The sequence below is a fragment of the Phocoena sinus genome, chromosome 13 (assembly GCF_008692025.1).
Source record: "Phocoena sinus isolate mPhoSin1 chromosome 13, mPhoSin1.pri, whole genome shotgun sequence".
NCBI classification, from domain to species: domain Eukaryota; kingdom Metazoa; phylum Chordata; class Mammalia; order Artiodactyla; family Phocoenidae; genus Phocoena; species Phocoena sinus.
Genome location: NC_045775.1, coordinates 58,562,120 through 58,578,482, shown reverse-complemented (window position 1 = coordinate 58,578,482; position 16,363 = coordinate 58,562,120). Strand labels below are relative to the sequence as shown.

Here is a 16,363-nt window from a genome sequence, read left to right as displayed (position 1 = left end):
GGCCGCTGAGCCTGCGCATCCGGCGTCTGTGCTCCGCAGCGGGAGAGGGAGGCTGCAGCAGTGAGAGGCCCGCGTACCGCAAAAAAAAAAAAAAGAGGGGAGGCAGAGGGATTGGGGCTGCTGAACATGTCTCCCCAGTCCCTGAGTCTGAAGTGGAGGGATTAATTCATTGGCCTCACTTCAATCCCCATCATCAAGAAGACTTTGGGGATGAAGAGGTACAAACTACTATGTATAAAATAAGCTACAAGGACATAGTGTACAACACGGGGAATATAGCTAATATTTTATAATAACTATAAATGGAGTGTAACCTTTAAAAATTGTGAATTGTACACCTGTAACTTATGTAACATTGTACATCAGCTATACTTCAAGTTTTTAAAAAAGACTTTGATTATAGGAGCGAGAAGTATCCCTTGGCACCTATTCAGCGGCCTAAGCCCTGTGACTTAGGTCCCAACCTCTCTTGAGAATAGCTGGATGCTCAGTCACCCGCATGTGCTTCCAAATTAGCTTCAGAAACCAAAAGCTCTACTTCCTTCTCCAAAAGAAAGGCAGATTTGTCTCTCTGGATCAAACCATTGCTCCACACCAGTAAGGGCAGCAGAAAAACATGTGTTGGTCTTATTGTAACGTACAGATTTCACTGGGGTGAAGCAAAGTTAACAGGCCACAGGACAGTCCCCAGCTATCCCACGAAAATCTCCGAGATCACCTATTTGTATGACAGGCACTGTTCTTGGCAGCAATGGCCTAAAAGTGAGGAAACAGACAAAGCCCGGCCTTCGAGGAGCTTATAGTCTACTGGGGGTGGAGACCATAGACATGAAAACAAATGAATATCATTTCCGGTACAAAAGTGCTGTGAAGAAAATAGAATAAGGTGATGGGATAAAGAGAGACTGCAGTAGGGGGATGCTATACTAGGTATTAGGGTCAGGAAAGACCTCTTTAAAGAGAAAATATTTGAGCCGAAGCTGAATGGAGTGGAGGAAAGACCACGGTAAGATCTGGGTAAGGGTATATCAGAGAGAGAGTGGCAGACAGGCCCGAGGTGGCCTTGAGCTCCAAGTGTTTAAGGAGCTAGGACGTGGGCGTGGCTGAAGGGCAGTGTGAGAGGAGCAGAGGAGAGGCAGGTGGGTTGGGGGGAAGGGGTTGGGGGTCAGACCCCACAGGCAGGGATAATTAGTTTGAATCTCATACGGATGGTTTTCAAGAAGACGTTCCACAAGTTGATTTCTGCTTTTAAACGCTATCAAGTCTGGCCATGGCGCAGAGCGTATATTGTACAGCAGTGGTCCCCAACCTTTTGGGCACCAGGGACCAATTTTGTGGAAGACAATTTTTCCATGGGGGGCAGAATGGTTCAGGCGGTGATGCGAGCAATGGGAAGCCATGGGGAGCGGCAGACGAAGCTTCACTCGCTGGCCCACGGCTCGCCTCCTTCTGTGCGGCCCCAGTCCTAACAGGCTGCGGACCGGTACCAGTCCGCAGCCCGGGGGGCTGGGGACCCCTGTTCTACAGGGCAAGAGTGGAGGCAGGAAGACTAGTTAGCAAAAAATTGAAGATACTCAGCAAGAAATGATGGTGTTTACAGTATCAGAGATAATTGAAAATAATCAGATGAGAAACACAAATCGCTAACGAATCCAAAAGTTTTTTTCTGGTGGATTAGATGCAGGGTGGTAGAGAAAAACATGAATGGAAGATGACCGTAGGCGGAACCTTGAGCAACCGGGTGAAAGGTAGAGTCTTTTATTGACGTCAGCTAAACTGGGTGGGGAGGAATGCGAAGAGAGACAATTCTGGACTCTGTGTCGGACGTACTGGGAGAGAGAAGCCCGAGAGGGATCCAGGTGGAGATGGTGAGCAGTCTGGAGCCCAGCAGACAGACCAGGACGAACGTACAAAAGGATAGACGGGATTTAAAGCCATGGGAAGGGATGAGACTACCCAGCAAGTGAGGGTGGATGAGAGAAGAGGACGAGGGAACTGAGCCCTGGGGCCAGAGCTGGCCTCATAGACACGCAACCTGTGCGGTTGTGCTGAACCCCAGGTCCCTTGCACCTGGTACAATCCTCTGTGGCCGCCATCTTGCAATTCTTCATAATTTGGATCTAGAAGCTCCACATTTTCACTCCTCACCAGGCCCTGCAAATGATGGAGCCACTTCTGCCTCAGACACTTCAGAGTTAAGAATCTGGTGGAGACAGAGACTCCATCAAAGAAAGCTCAAAAAGAGTGATTAATGGGGTAAGGAAGGCCCAGAGTACGGTATCAAGCCAGCCCAGAGATTATTTCTGGGAGGAAATGGCCAACTGTGTCAAACACCGCAGGGCACTGGAGTGAGACAAGGACAGCGATAGATGCACCCTTGGCCAAGTTCCCGACAATCAGTGACTTTGACGATGACCTTCTTGGCAGTGTGGCCTGCACCAGTCCTTAATTTGGCTGACTATAGAATGACAAGAGACAAGTGACCACCAACACTGGAGAATGTATGACAAGAATATACAGATGGAGGCCCCCTCATCCTATCCCCCACACCTCTTCTCTTCCCACTGCCCGCTCGCTCCATTTCGCAGAGTGAGAGGCCCCACACACATGCACGTCGACACGCCAGCCCAGACATCCAAGCTCTGTTCCGGGCCTCCCTGCCATCAACCTTCTGCAGAACAACCACTAGGAGGACCCAGGAAGACAGGCGGGCCGGCCCTGGAAAGAGCTCTGGCTATCCTTGCAGGGAATTTCACGTTCCCGAGTGGTCTAGACAGCTAGCAGGGCCCAGGCTACAGGTGGGCAGACACCTCGGCAGCTAGAGCCCGACCAGAGCAGGACCCTGTAAGATCCAGGCCTCCAAACGGTGGTCCCGTGCCCGAATGAAAGGGCGGTCCTGGCGGTGACGACATGGGTAGCCGGAAGCACTTGTAGGTAGCAAAATGAGTTGGTGCTCATTCAGGTGCGCATACTTTTCTCTAAGAAATAAGAGTGTGACAGTGGGAGTAGGTGTTAAGGCCTTGAGGAGAGAAAAAATGTTTTGGGGAAAAGGAAAGGAAACTTACTAGCTAGGTGTAGCAGGCTTGTCTGGGTCTGTTGAACATCCACCTCACATGGTTCACAAATTTTAAGTAAATCCAGGCAGCTCAGTGGTCTCACTTTCCCCAGCAATGTTCAGGTGCCCATGTACAGGTGCCAAGAAAGTGGCTCGTTGGGTTTAAACAGGGTTAGGGGCAGAGGAGTTAAGGGTGTTTGTTCCACAGCTCTGCAATGCCAGAATTAGCAGTCTATGGTCAAGAGGACATAAAGGAGGATTGATGGTGAAAAAGTGGTAGAACCAATGGAATGGGAGCTCACTGACTGAGGGCCGAGAATCGCTGGAGTGGGTGCCTGCAAGTGAGGCTTCAGAGATGGTACAGTTATGAGGGAGGACATGGTTTACTTAGGACCATGAGCCGTTTCTTTCAAGAAACATTTTTTATCCGGAACCCTACTTTGTATCTGTAAAGACACAAAAGGTGATGAAATCATCCGTCGCTTCCGTTATAATGCTGGGCATTTCAGGCCACAGAGGATGAGATATGGGGATAACTTTGTGATGACCAGAGACTGGTTAAATCCAGGGCTTTCTGGAGAGAAATAAGGGAAACGGACCAAGTTTCCGGGTAGAAATGTAGTTATGTTGTCTTTGGGCGCCCTCTACTGGCACTTAGTCAGAATAGCCATCTGGGGTTGGAAGCTTTTGGGGGTGTGTGTGGGTGTGTGGGTGTTTTAATTCACGAGTGAAAACTTGCCCCTTATAGATATTTAGGGGTTATGGCTCAAGTGGGCAAGGAAACTTTAGTTACGGAACAAACCCTACGTCAGCATTTTAAATGTCACAGTCTCGGTTACGTCATTTATGACTTTCTGATTCTCTTCAAAGAGAGCCCTGCTTAACCCTCACCTTGAGGGTCTCTCCAATGGGATTGAGCTACTTGAAGTCAAGACCTTAATATTTTTTTATCTTCTTACATCCTGAGCCTAGTACCGTGCCCAGCATATTGTAGGTGTCTGATAAATGTGTCAATCAGAACAGAAGGGCAATGAGCAAACGAGCAAAGTGGTACAACGTCACAGAAGAAGGAGGGTTTAATCCTACTTGGCCAATTCAGGAAGGCTTCCAAGAGGAGAAGGGTGGTGGCCATGGTGATGGGGAGGGACAGGTAAAGTTGAAATGAATCCAGAAAATAGAAGAGCAAACCTAGGGGCCAGATAGAGACTCCACAAGGCAGGGATTTTTGTGTGATTCTGGAAAGAAGTTCCCTGCTGTATGACGGACAGCTGTGGCTTCCAATCCTTCCTGAGAAAGTATGAGCAAGAAACTTAAAATTTCATAAAAACAGAGAGAGGAAGCTAGCATGGCAGATTCAGGCAGGCTGAAGGAAGAATCTGGAAGGATTTTTAACCATGAGTACTGAAAAAAGAACAACAATTCAAGGTTTAAAGATTCCCCATAATTTTTTTACCCTAAAATGTGCGACCTCACCGGAAATTCAGTTCAATAGATAATACAGAGCACTTTTACAAGGATGGCATTCTTTTCTCAAAATGCCTTGTTTTCTCAGACACAGAGCGTGGGACCAGGGTGACTTTTCTGGGTTTCATACTGAGTATCTCATATCTCAGGAACCCCCTGAGTCCCAGGCAAATCGGGACAGCTGGTCACCCTAGCTGAGCAGGGGAACTCAGAACAGCTCAGATGGAGAAGGCTGGTGCCCAAGCTGGGCTTGGGACAGAGCACAAAGGGCCCTGGCTGAGAATAGACAGGGGATGCCAACTTACTCTGTACCTGTGATCATCACAGCTCTGGGTTGTGAGCCCAGTGTGATTCCTCACCCACCAGCAAAATGGGTTTCTTCTGGGTTCTAAACGACCAAGTGCCCAGAGGAAATTGCAAAAGAGCAAGGAGGGGGGAGAATGCACTCACAAGGACCCTTGGGTTGCAACAGGAGAACTGAGGCCAAGGAAGACAGAGGTCTCATTTTGAAGGTCCTGCTGTTTCTTCACAATTGTATCTAAAAATAACGACCTGGAAATGAGTAGTTGGCCACACGTGGGATTCTTACAGAACTGGAAAAACTAAACTGCTGCTGCTGTAACTCACACCTAAGACATCACAGACATTAACCATTGACCCCAGTGAGGCCCAAACAAACAGCATGCAACCTCACTTCGATGGCCAGAGATACTTGTGACAGTGGGAGACGTCTGCAGCTCTGGCTGAAGCAGCTCCTCAGCAATGGAGGAGGGTCACCCAGGTGGTGCACAGCCCAGAGTCACTCTTTTCCTACCCAGAGTAAGAGGAGTATGAGGAACGGTCCCTATCACAGCAGCACGGAGACAGGGACCTTTCTACAGCAAGCATCCTGCAGGACACTTACCAGAAGCCCTTCCTCATCCTTATAGGAAAGTCACAACTCAGGTACTTTACCAACTTAGGAAAGAAATGGCAAAAACAAACAAAACAAAACAAAACAAAGAAAAGCAAGAGGAAAGGAAAAGGACAAACGATGAAAAGTGATGTAGCTGTGTAAACACAGTGGATGACATTTGTATGCCTTAAGGAAGGGCTGCAGAGTCAAAGACTGGAGGTGAAGGAGTCAGAAACAAGACACGCCAGGCAACCCCAGAGCAGCAGTGCTGTGGTGAGCCGGGGGCTGACACTGGGCAGCAAAGGGGATCAGCAGATGCTGAAAAGGCCATTTGTCTAAAGAAAAAAGAGAAGAACTAAACGGGACCAAGACAAACTAAACTGGCACTGCTGGCTGGGGCTTTCACCAAAGACTTGGCTGGAAGGAATTGATAGCGTACCCACATTGTAGTCATGTGCTTGGCGGCAGTGATGATGACAAGTGATATTTACAAAGCACATGCAGATGTCTGCTGTTATGCTAAGGGTTTTACCAAGATCGTCTCCTTTAATCGTCACAATAGCCATATGGGTTAGCACTGTGATTATGCCCATTTTACAGATAAGGAAAGTGAGAACCAAGGTCACATGACTAGCGACTAGTGACGGTGGAATTTAAGGTAACTTTCTAACTACCATACTGTGCACAGTTGGCTTGTGTCACTGTAGCTAGTTCAGACTTTGTTAGAAACTTTTATGGTAAACTTTATAAAAATCATTTTTAAATATGAAAAAAATATTTTATATCAGCAACAGAAACTTCATACTGTACCACTTCCTCTTTCACTTTGAAACTCTCAGACCAACAAGGAAGCCTACAGATGGTTCAGAAGCCATAGGCCAGGGTTCCAGCGGTAGAGTATCACCAGCCCCATCTGGAACATCTGTGTGTACACATTTTGGAGGTGGGTGAGTAGCATAAGGATGAAGTGAAGCAGCTGTCACAGGGCACAATATTGAGAATGTTCCTTGAAAAGAACGTGTCGTGTAGAGGTGAGCAAATACATGTTACGTGAATGAATGAATGAAATGAAAATGATCGGCCTCGGTGTACTGAAGCCACCATCATTACATATAACTAGCAAAAAAATATGAGTGGGGCTTCCCTGGTGGCGCAGTGGTTGAGAGTCCACCTGCCGATGCAGGGGACACAGGTTCGTGCCCCGGTCTGGGAAGATCCCACATGCCATGGAGCGGCTGGCTCCGTGAGCCATGGCCGCTGAGCCTGCACGTCCGGAGCCTGTGCTCCGCAATGGGAGAGGCCACGACAGTGAGAGGCCCGCGTACCGCAAAAAATAAAATAAAATAAAATAAAATATGAGTGGTCATAGAATTGTGTTTTCATTTATGAACTAAAAGAATTGATTCTCAGCACCCATGTTCTTTGAACACTGTTTTTAGAAAAATTATAATGCCCAGTTGCCACTAATAAGTATGAAATTTATTCACAGGCTACCTGAGGAGTTGTTTACTGATAGCTTTTGCATATACTTACACTCTCTCCTTAAAAGACTTCATGGGTTTTTCATCTTCCAATAGAAAACTCATTTGCAATGAACACATAAATTTATACCAAAGACAAAGGAAAATATAAGTCTGCTAATTGAATGGGTAAAAGTTGTGATTGAGCTTCAATTTAGCTCTGAGTTTCCTGGCAGACAAGGCAAAAAAAGAAAAACAATAGGTTTCACAATTAACAGAAAGGAGGAAGCATGCCAGTCCCTCAAAGGAGACAAAGTAGGAGCACTGAAGTCTCAGTGAATTTTCTCACCTAGGGTTACACATAGGAGTCACCTGCATTGTTCATTTCTTGTTCTCATTTTTACAAAATAATCAGGAGCAGATTTCATGAAATCGTTACCTGCGGTGATGATTAAAACTGATGGTGTGACAGTAAAGTGCAGCTTAGTGAGACCATCTGTAAGGATGTCAAGGTAATGTAGCACAAGCACAGCTTCTAGTTTGATCTGAAGTTAGAAATCAGATTATCTATAAAGAAAGGAAACAGGTGTTTGCTAAACACCTAACGTGTTATGTGCATGAAATGTTTTCTTCCTCTCAACATACATATTATTAATTCTGTTTAATAATTAAGTGAATGTTTTACTGGGATTTACTGCAAATCAGCAAAGGGGTCCCAAGCTCACGCACTCTCTTTTGTACCACACACACCTTCCTGCACTCCTACACTCTTATCAAGAAAAGCCAATGGGCAATTCATCCCTTAGACAAGCTTCTGTCGGTGCCACTTTTTACAGGCAATTCGAGTTAATTCTCTCCAGAGAGGGCCTAGAGTGCTGGGGTTGCACATTACTGATTAAGGAGAAATTTCTTTGTTTAAAAACCAAGCGGATGGGAGTAAAGACGCAGACCTACTAGAGAATGGACTTGAGGACACGGGGAGGGGGAAGGGTAAGCTGGGACGAAGTGAGAGAGCGGCATGGACATATATACACTACCAAACGTAAAATAGATAGCTAGTGGGAAGCAGCTGCATAGCACAGGGAGATCAGCTCCGTGCTTTGTGACCACCTAGAGAGGTGGGATAGGCAGGGTGGGAGGGAGGGAAACGCAAGAGGGAAGAGATATGGGAATATATATATATATATATATATATATATATATATACACATATATGTATAGCTGATTCACTTTGTTATAAAGCAGAAACTAGCACACCATTGTAAAGCAATTATACTCCAATAAAGATGTTTAAAATTAATTAATTAATTAATTAAAAAGATAAAAGCCAATCGATCAGTTGGTAGGTTTGACTCAAATCTCTCAAGTTCAGGAGACTTCACTGAGCTCACTGCAAAGGAAGTCCACAGTTTCTAGATCTGTGAGTCTCTCTGTTTAAATGGCCTGGGAAAAGATTGTTACACTCTCCTTCCAGTGATAGGTAGACTCAAGGTCTCCCGGGGACAAGATGTCTACACTGTGACTGAAATGTGATAGAGCCTAATTTAGCTCTGAGCTTCCCGGCAGCCAAGACAAAAAGAGAAATACAATGAGTTTCACAGCTGTCTTAACAGAAACGAGGAAGCACGCCAGTCCCTCAAAGGAGACAAAGTGTGGGCTAAAGCACGGGCAGGAATCGGGTGGTAGTAAGGGAGCCCTGAGTAGAGAGGGCTCCAGGTGGATGAGAAAGGGCAGGGAACTGAAAAGGACATGGCTGGGGTCTAGAGTGTGCGTGCGTCTGCTTGGGGAAGCACCTGTGGCAAGAGTAAGCGGGCAGGTCTAATCCCTTCACAAGGAGGAGCTACACAAAATTATAGAGTTTTTTCTTCTCCAAAAGAACAGGGACCATCAGGAAAATCAGTCTGAGAAGGTTGGCAAGTCTGGGACTCACTGAAGAACATACACATCTATATCTTAAAGATGTATCTATAGATATCTTTTATCTATAGATATATAGATAAAAATGAATGGCAGTGTTGGGGAGAGAGGTGGCGGGACCAGCATGCTGATTCCTAGGAGCCCTCCTGTGACTCCCATGGCTGTTATCATAGGACTGGTCTTGATGTTCTGTAATTGTTTCTCTGTCTATGCCACACTAGCCTGTAAGCCTTGGAGGAGCAGAGAGCAGGACTGCCTTTAGATTTGCTTGCCAGACCTATGGGTGTCATTTTGTGTGTGTGTGTGTAAAGTGATTTTGATTTTTTAGAACGTATTCAAAGGAAGAACAAAAAAAGCTTTCAAGAAGAAAAATGGTGATGAGTAAAGCATAAGACAAGAAATGTAAATTATTTTCTCTCTTTGTAACTCCCATATCTCAGTTCCCCTCTGGGGACTCCACAAAACTTACATACCACCCCCAGGCTGGAATCTGTCCCATTGGCCTGCACCTCACCCTGGCTCTTCCTGTGGTATTTCCCTGAGTCTCCACAGGTGCCCTTTTGTCTCAATTGCTGTGCCAACGCTGAGGCTTCCCATTAGCTCTTTACACACTCCCTTCTCCTCTATCCAATGGAACAACCACAGAGCTGCCTCATGAGAGGCATTTTTTCTTTCATGCTGTCTTGTGTGGGATGGGACCATCATCACCAACTTAGTCTTCTTAACCAGTCCCAGGATCTTTCCAACACCCCTATAGTGAGCATCTTGCCGATGACCACGTGTAGGTCCTGGCTGGTTGCAACCTCTGCAGCTGCAGGAGGGCTTGGCACCTGGCTGCCGACTGCCAAGCAGCATGTGCCAGCAGACCTTGTGCCAACACGTCTGGCCAAGCACTGGAATTTGTTTTAGCTTTGAGTATTCTTAATCATGTAGTTAATACTTGTTCACTATAGAAACTCTGGAAAATACTTATAAAGTAATAATACATACATGTGTGGTTATACCTCACCCATAAATCCTTCACCCATAATTAGCTACTCCAGTTGGCCCTTGAACAACACAGGTTTGAACTGCGCAGGTCCGCTTATAGGTGAATTTTTTTGATAAATATAGTTCCTGTGTTTTCATTTTACAGATCTTTAAATGCAGCGAAAAGTTTGTGTTCGATTGGAGATCCTTTTGCTATTTCAACATCTTGCCCCCTTGAGTGAGTCATTTATCAATTCCTTTGTTTCTGAGGCAGAGATAGTAGTACTCAGATTTCTGCCTGCATGGAATGCGGAGGGAGGGTCCTGCGCCCCTAACACCCCCATTGTTCAAGGGTCAACTGTATTAACAAATTGTATATCTCCTTCCAGATTTTTGAGTGTTTATTTACGCGTTCGTTTCTTTGTTCATTTTATATACAATAATAAAATAACTTCTCATGTTACTACCAATAACGTTAGTTAGGTACATTTGGAGCTTCCCAAATGCATTTCCCTTTCTTTTCCCTACAGAAGTAACAACCATCCAGAACTTTATATTAATCAATTCCTCATTTTTCTTTATAGTTTTGCCATATACGTACACAGTTTTTAAGCTTCCTGTAAATGAATCCCCATTCTGATCTTCTGTGACTTCCCTTTTCTGCCTAAGATTAAGTTTTTGCTATTCAGACTCATTGAAATATATGACCACAATTAATTAGTTTTTACTCTTGGGTAGCATTACATTTTATAAAGATACTACAATTTATTTTTCTATTCTGTTATTGATGGGCACTTGGGTTGTTTACTGCCCCTTGTTATTTCAAGAAATACTACTATGGAACTTCCGTACATCTCTTCTTGATCATATACACGATAGCTTCTCCAGGGCCAGTCTCCAGAGGGAAATGGCTGCTTCATAGTGTTTGTACATCATCAGTTTCACTGAGCAATGCTAAATTGTTTTCCAAAATTGTTTTATTCTTAGTGTCTGAGAGTTCCTATTGCTCCGTGTCCTTGACAACGCTTGGTATTGTCAGAATTTTTCATTTTAGCAATTTTGGTGGGTGAGGTTAGGTATGTCATTGTGCTTTTAATTTACATTTCCTTATTACTGTGATCAACCATATTTCCATATATTTATTGGCAGTATTATTCCTATCCTGTAAAATGCCTATTCATGTTGTTTCTTCATTTTTTAAACTATTTTTTGATTCATAGGACTTATTTATATATTCAATTCTCTCTGTCTCTGTGGATCTCTGTATCTATCTATGCATCTGTTTATCTAAAACTGTACTTTCAAATCTGACAGCTTTTAACAAGAATAATAACCTACATTGGAAATTGGTCTAGTTACAGAGTCTTAAGTAACAAATATTTTTATTCCCTTTACTCTGATTTTCTAAAGAGCAAAACTAGATCCCATATCAGACAAATAATGATTTATCAAGTGGAAAAAAGCCCTCCACTACTGTTGTTTTTCACTTCACTACTTGGGAGATTAGAATAAAGAATTTTTGTTTCTGGATAATATTTTTTCAACATTGAATTTCAGAGGGTAAAAAAAAGTTGAAAACAACTGTCCCTCCAAAGTCACTTTTTTAATGTATCTCAGAGTCATATGCTCTCTAGGGCTCATTTTCCCCTCATTTGGCTTAGGGAAGCAGAGAAAAATGTAATAGTGCCTGCAACTGGATACAATGTGGGTGGTCCTGAAATTCACCCAGAGATCTTCCAACTAAGCCCTCCCCAGCAGCCGGGCAGGAAGGGCTTTCCCTGGATGGTCAATACCCTCTCAATAGAGCACCTACATGCCAGCCTCTGGATGTGCCATACCCTTGGACAGTGTGCAAAAAAGGACACTGCATCCTAGAACCCACCCTCTAGGGCTTACAGTTCAGTTAGAAAGACAAATAAATGAAAGAGTAAAAGATATGAGTAACACTACATGAAAGAAATGGAAGGCTATCGTGATTTTAACCATTGGACTAAAATTGAAGATGACAAAGGATCGAAGGAAGAAGTATGTGCTCCTGGCTCCACCTCAAGTCAAGTCTGTTGGCTCTGCGTTTCCCTTGCCTCCAAGCCCTGTTCCCTCCTAGGACCAATAGGTCAGACGCAGGGTAGCTTGGGTCACATTCTCCCACCGCTTGCAGACCCATGGTGTGGTCTCTGGTCAGCCTCCCAGCCACTGGGGCCCTCCCCACTCTCTGAGATGGAAGTACAGAGAGTCCTCCACCCTCTCTCGGAGACTTCCACTTTCATTCCAGCCCTGGCTCAGCACTCACAAGATTCAGAGGGAACTAGAAGTGCCGCTCACCAAAAAGACGTTGGAGCCGCTTCCTGGGACACGTCGTGGATCAGTGTCTTGCTATTTCCCTAAGTAAGTGCTGAACCTGGTGTCCTCCTAGAGCACTGCCCATTCCCTGAAGTTATATCTTACTAAGAGCCTCTTGAAAGTTGACCTTGACAATGAATCATGAGGTAATACTTGGATTCCAGTCCCAAGTGACCTGATAACCACACCCTCTTGGTGATGATCTATTCCAGTGGTTTTCGACTAGGAGAGATATCTCTCCCCAGACATCCAGTAACCTCTGGAGATATTTTTGGTTGTCACAACTGATAGTGGTAGGGGAGTGCTACTGTCATCTAGTGGATAGGGGCTGAGGATGCTGCTAACATCCTATAATGTACAGGATAGCCTCCATCACTGAGAACTAACCAGCCCAGAATATCTGTAGTGTCCAGACTGAGAAACCCAGACCTACTCCTGACTAGCCCAGTCTGGAAAAACCACAGGTCGTGACTCCCAGCTCCACACAATTTTTAATAGACGTGAGCTTCTTCGGTTATTCTTAAGTCAGTTCCTACAGTCACACCTGGACACAGGGTGCTGGAGAAGGGACCAGAGGTCCCATGGTTGAGTCAATGACTCTTACAGGCTCAGCCTGTGATCTGAATTCTCATCAACGTGACACTCACAAAAAGTATTCTGGCTGCAGTTCAATCTCTCCGGGTGACAAACTTGTAAATGGCACGGAAAATGACAAGGGCTCCTCTGTATTTCATTATGTAATTATGATTTTTTTCATTAAAAAATACTAAATAATATCTGCTTGTACTCAATCATTCATTCAGTCAACAAATATTTGTTGTGTGCCCACTAGGACCCAGCACCATGCTCTATGCTAAATGAATGGTAATTGTCCAAGTCTACTAACCTAGACCACAGCCGGACTTCCTGATCAGGTGAGACGGAGGACTGGGAGCTTATTAAATTGAAGATGCTTGGATCTCCCTTCAAAGATTCTGATTTTACAAGTCAGGGTGATGCCCAGGAATCTGCATTTTTAGTGAGCACTTGTGACTTCTAACACAGGCTAACTATGGGACCATGTTTTAAGAAACGTTGGTAGAAATCATGAAATCTACCCAACCTCATCCCAGGTCTGAGATTATGCAGACCTTCACTCTCATGTGGTAACGTCCTCTATCCCTGAAAACAAATCATTTAACCATTTAATCCATTAATCATTTAACTATTAATGTCTCAAGCTTCCATTTTTAAAAGAAGGAGAATAAGACTTGTTCAAACACGGATGGTGAGAGGGTAGAATGACCCCATGTAAAGAGAAGCAAGACATTTTCAAAAGGAACAGAATCATAGAAGTTTTACTTCTAAAAACAAATTTTTTATGACATACAATAGAATGAACATTGGCCAAGTACATTGATATCAACAGTAGTTAGGAGAAAAACCTCTGATTATGTAAAATCTCTCATTCTCTGAACCGACCTTCGATGATTCCCAGCTTGGTTAGGGACCACTAATCCTCCCTGGTTACCAAGATAAATGGCTTCTCTGATTGCTCTCAATTTTCTTTCAACTTCTTTCTCAGACCTATATCATTAACACTCAGATATGTGACTTTGCAGTGGACCCCTTGCTTTAGTAGCTCATTAACCACTGTTAGAGGACCAGGTTTAAACCTGTTCCAAGCAAAACTTTTCCTAGCCATTAGAAACACCTTAATACTTATCTATGTCCATTAACAAGGAAGTTATCTCACTATACAAGCATAAGGGCAAAACACAGGGAATCATTTCCAGCCCAACTGCTCTATTCTAAATTACTGGGGTCAATTTAATAGTAGACGGAACCCATATAAAGAAACTCATGATAACAATTATAGAACAGATTAAAATCAGTGTATCACATGAATGGACCTAGAGATTATCGTACTAAGTAAAGTAAGCCAGAGAAAAAGATAAATATCATATGATATTGCTTATATGTGGTATCTTTAAAAAAATGATACAAATGAACTTATTTACAAAACAGGAATAGACTCACAGACACGAATACAAACTTATGGTTACCAAAGGGGAAAGGGCAGGGAAGAAATAAATTAGGAGTTTCAGATTAAAATATACACGCTACTATATAAAAAATAGATTACCAACAAGGACCTACTGTATAACACAGGGAACTATACTCAATATCTTGTCATAACATATAATGGAAGATGATGTAAAAAAAGAATATATATGTTTATATACATGTACAATTGAATCACTTTGCTGTACACCTGAAACCAACACAACAGTGCAACTCAACTATATTTCAATAAAAAATTTTTTTAAAAATCAATGTATCACCAACATCATTAATGAGAAGAGGTATGAATTAAAGGCCAGAATATCTCAGAAAACATACCACAGTCCCCTAAAGTAATTAATCTAAAATGTATTCTGTCCCTTTAATTAAACGTGTCTTTGTTATACCTTCAAAGGTCTCTATATTCCTGTCTTGTCCACACTATTTACTTTTTGCTACAAGTAACACCACCTTAGCCCTGAGTCCACAGAGAACGTCTGGGGACCCAGTGGGCTCACAAAACAGAACACCTTGCACTCCTTTACAGATCAAGCATTTCCAAAGACTCCTACCAAAATCCACTCAAAATACGGATGAGTGTCCAAACAGGAGGGAAATTATCCTTCCATGATAAACAGAGAAAAACTCACCATGTTTTGTGAGATCTGTAGCCTTAGTCCATCCCAAGTACCCCAGATCCCACACACCAAGGAGCTCCATTCCCTCCACCTCCAAACAAAAAAGAACCCCTCCCCAGCACTTGGGAACTCTGAGCCATCATATCAGTTTGAATGCAAATTTTACCCCAAACCCAGCTCTGCCGACAGATTCATTTTTAAGTAGACTATGCTCCCTGCAGACCGACATGCAAATGGTGGGAACTCAAGTATGAGAACCACAAAGGCAGCAAAAAGAAGTTGACCATACCTATTTTCCCAGCCTCCCCTCGCAGGTTGAAATCCCAGTTTCTTGGCAACTTCAGGGACATTTTGCTTCTGGTTTGGGTGAGTTGCTGCTGAAGCAAGGAGTCTGCTTCAATTCACGCCCTTCTTGGCTTTTTGATCTTCTTGCCTCACAAACTTGTGTGTGTGTGTGTTTTCCCCTTTACGATTGCTTCACAAGCAATCTTGGGTTTGAGGTTGATCTGCCAGCATGTCTTCTCCTTTCTCAGATGAAAGGTCCATCCATCTGTCACCGGGGATGGCACCCAAACCTGCCCACGGTCCCTCGCGGGGCTGGTACCTCATGAAGTGTGCACCCTGCTTTTCCTGCTTTCAGTATTACCAGAAATATCCCAGTTGACACTTCGCTCTGCGTCATGGGAAGCAAAGCTCCTGTTCAAAAGAATCTCAGGCCTCACTGAGGCGAGGTCGTGATAAACAACGGCTGCCTCTTGGCTTTTTTTTTTTTTTAACTGTCTGCTTCCTTGCATTTGAGGAAGTGGGTGGTTGTTCAGCGTAATGATACATTATAATCTCTTTCTTGAGAAAATGGTTTTTGGAAATGCTTATATAGGTAGAGTGAGTGCTGTTGGGTTATAAGCCTAGAGGTTTGATTAAAAGAAAAAGAAAAGAAAATTCTAAGACTCTGGCCATCTACCTCTAAGGCTCCCTTCTCATTGAACAGAGTGGGCTTACAAAAACGGTCAATAAGACAAAGAGCTTTCCCCCAAAGTCACCTTCGTTTAGATCACCTTCTTTTAGTCACCTTTTTCCTGCTATAAGGCCCACATAGTAAGTTCTCCACCTACTCAGGACAAAGGTTCCAAGTGATCTCAGCCTGATGTCAGGAGGGTTCTGATGTATTTAGCTAATAAGTGAGCTTTAGCCGGGTAGACCCACTTAAGTGTTATAATGGTTCTTTGACCTTGTGTACAGGGTGTGGGTTTGGGAATCAGACTGATACGTGTTCACAACTCAGTTCTTCCACTTCCTAGCTCTGCAGCTTTTAACAAGCAACTGAATCTCTCTGGGCCTCAGTATGCTTAGCAGTAAAATGGGTTGATAATAACCGTGACTGCACAGAGCTGTGAAGGCATCTAGTACAGAGCAGGACGCATAGTGGTTACACCACAAACATCAGTTCAACCCTTATTCCATTTAGTTCAGTTCTATGACAGGCTTTCGTATGTTCAACTGGGCCAGACTAACTTAGTGATTAAGTATTTGGTCCAAGAGCCAGAATGCCTGTGTTCAAATCCTGGCCCAACCACTTTCTTGC

At 43.9% G+C, this 16,363-nt stretch overlaps 1 protein-coding gene across 2 annotated transcripts in view; it reads right to left on the bottom strand.

Moving 5' to 3' along the window:
* ARHGAP25 (Rho GTPase activating protein 25) overlaps window positions 1-15,541 on the bottom strand; it is an 86,878-nt gene extending 71,337 nt beyond the window's left edge. The window contains exon 1 of one of the 2 annotated variants that reach the window (XM_032653083.1): window positions 15,071-15,541. In XM_032653083.1, coding sequence (XP_032508974.1) covers window positions 15,071-15,131 — 61 coding nt within the window. In that variant the 5' untranslated portion in view covers window positions 15,132-15,541. Of the gene's footprint in view, window positions 1-14,793; window positions 14,895-15,070 lie in introns of those variants that run through there. The other variant, XM_032653082.1, reaches the window with a different exon arrangement.
* Between the last annotated feature and the right edge of the window lie 822 nt (window positions 15,542-16,363).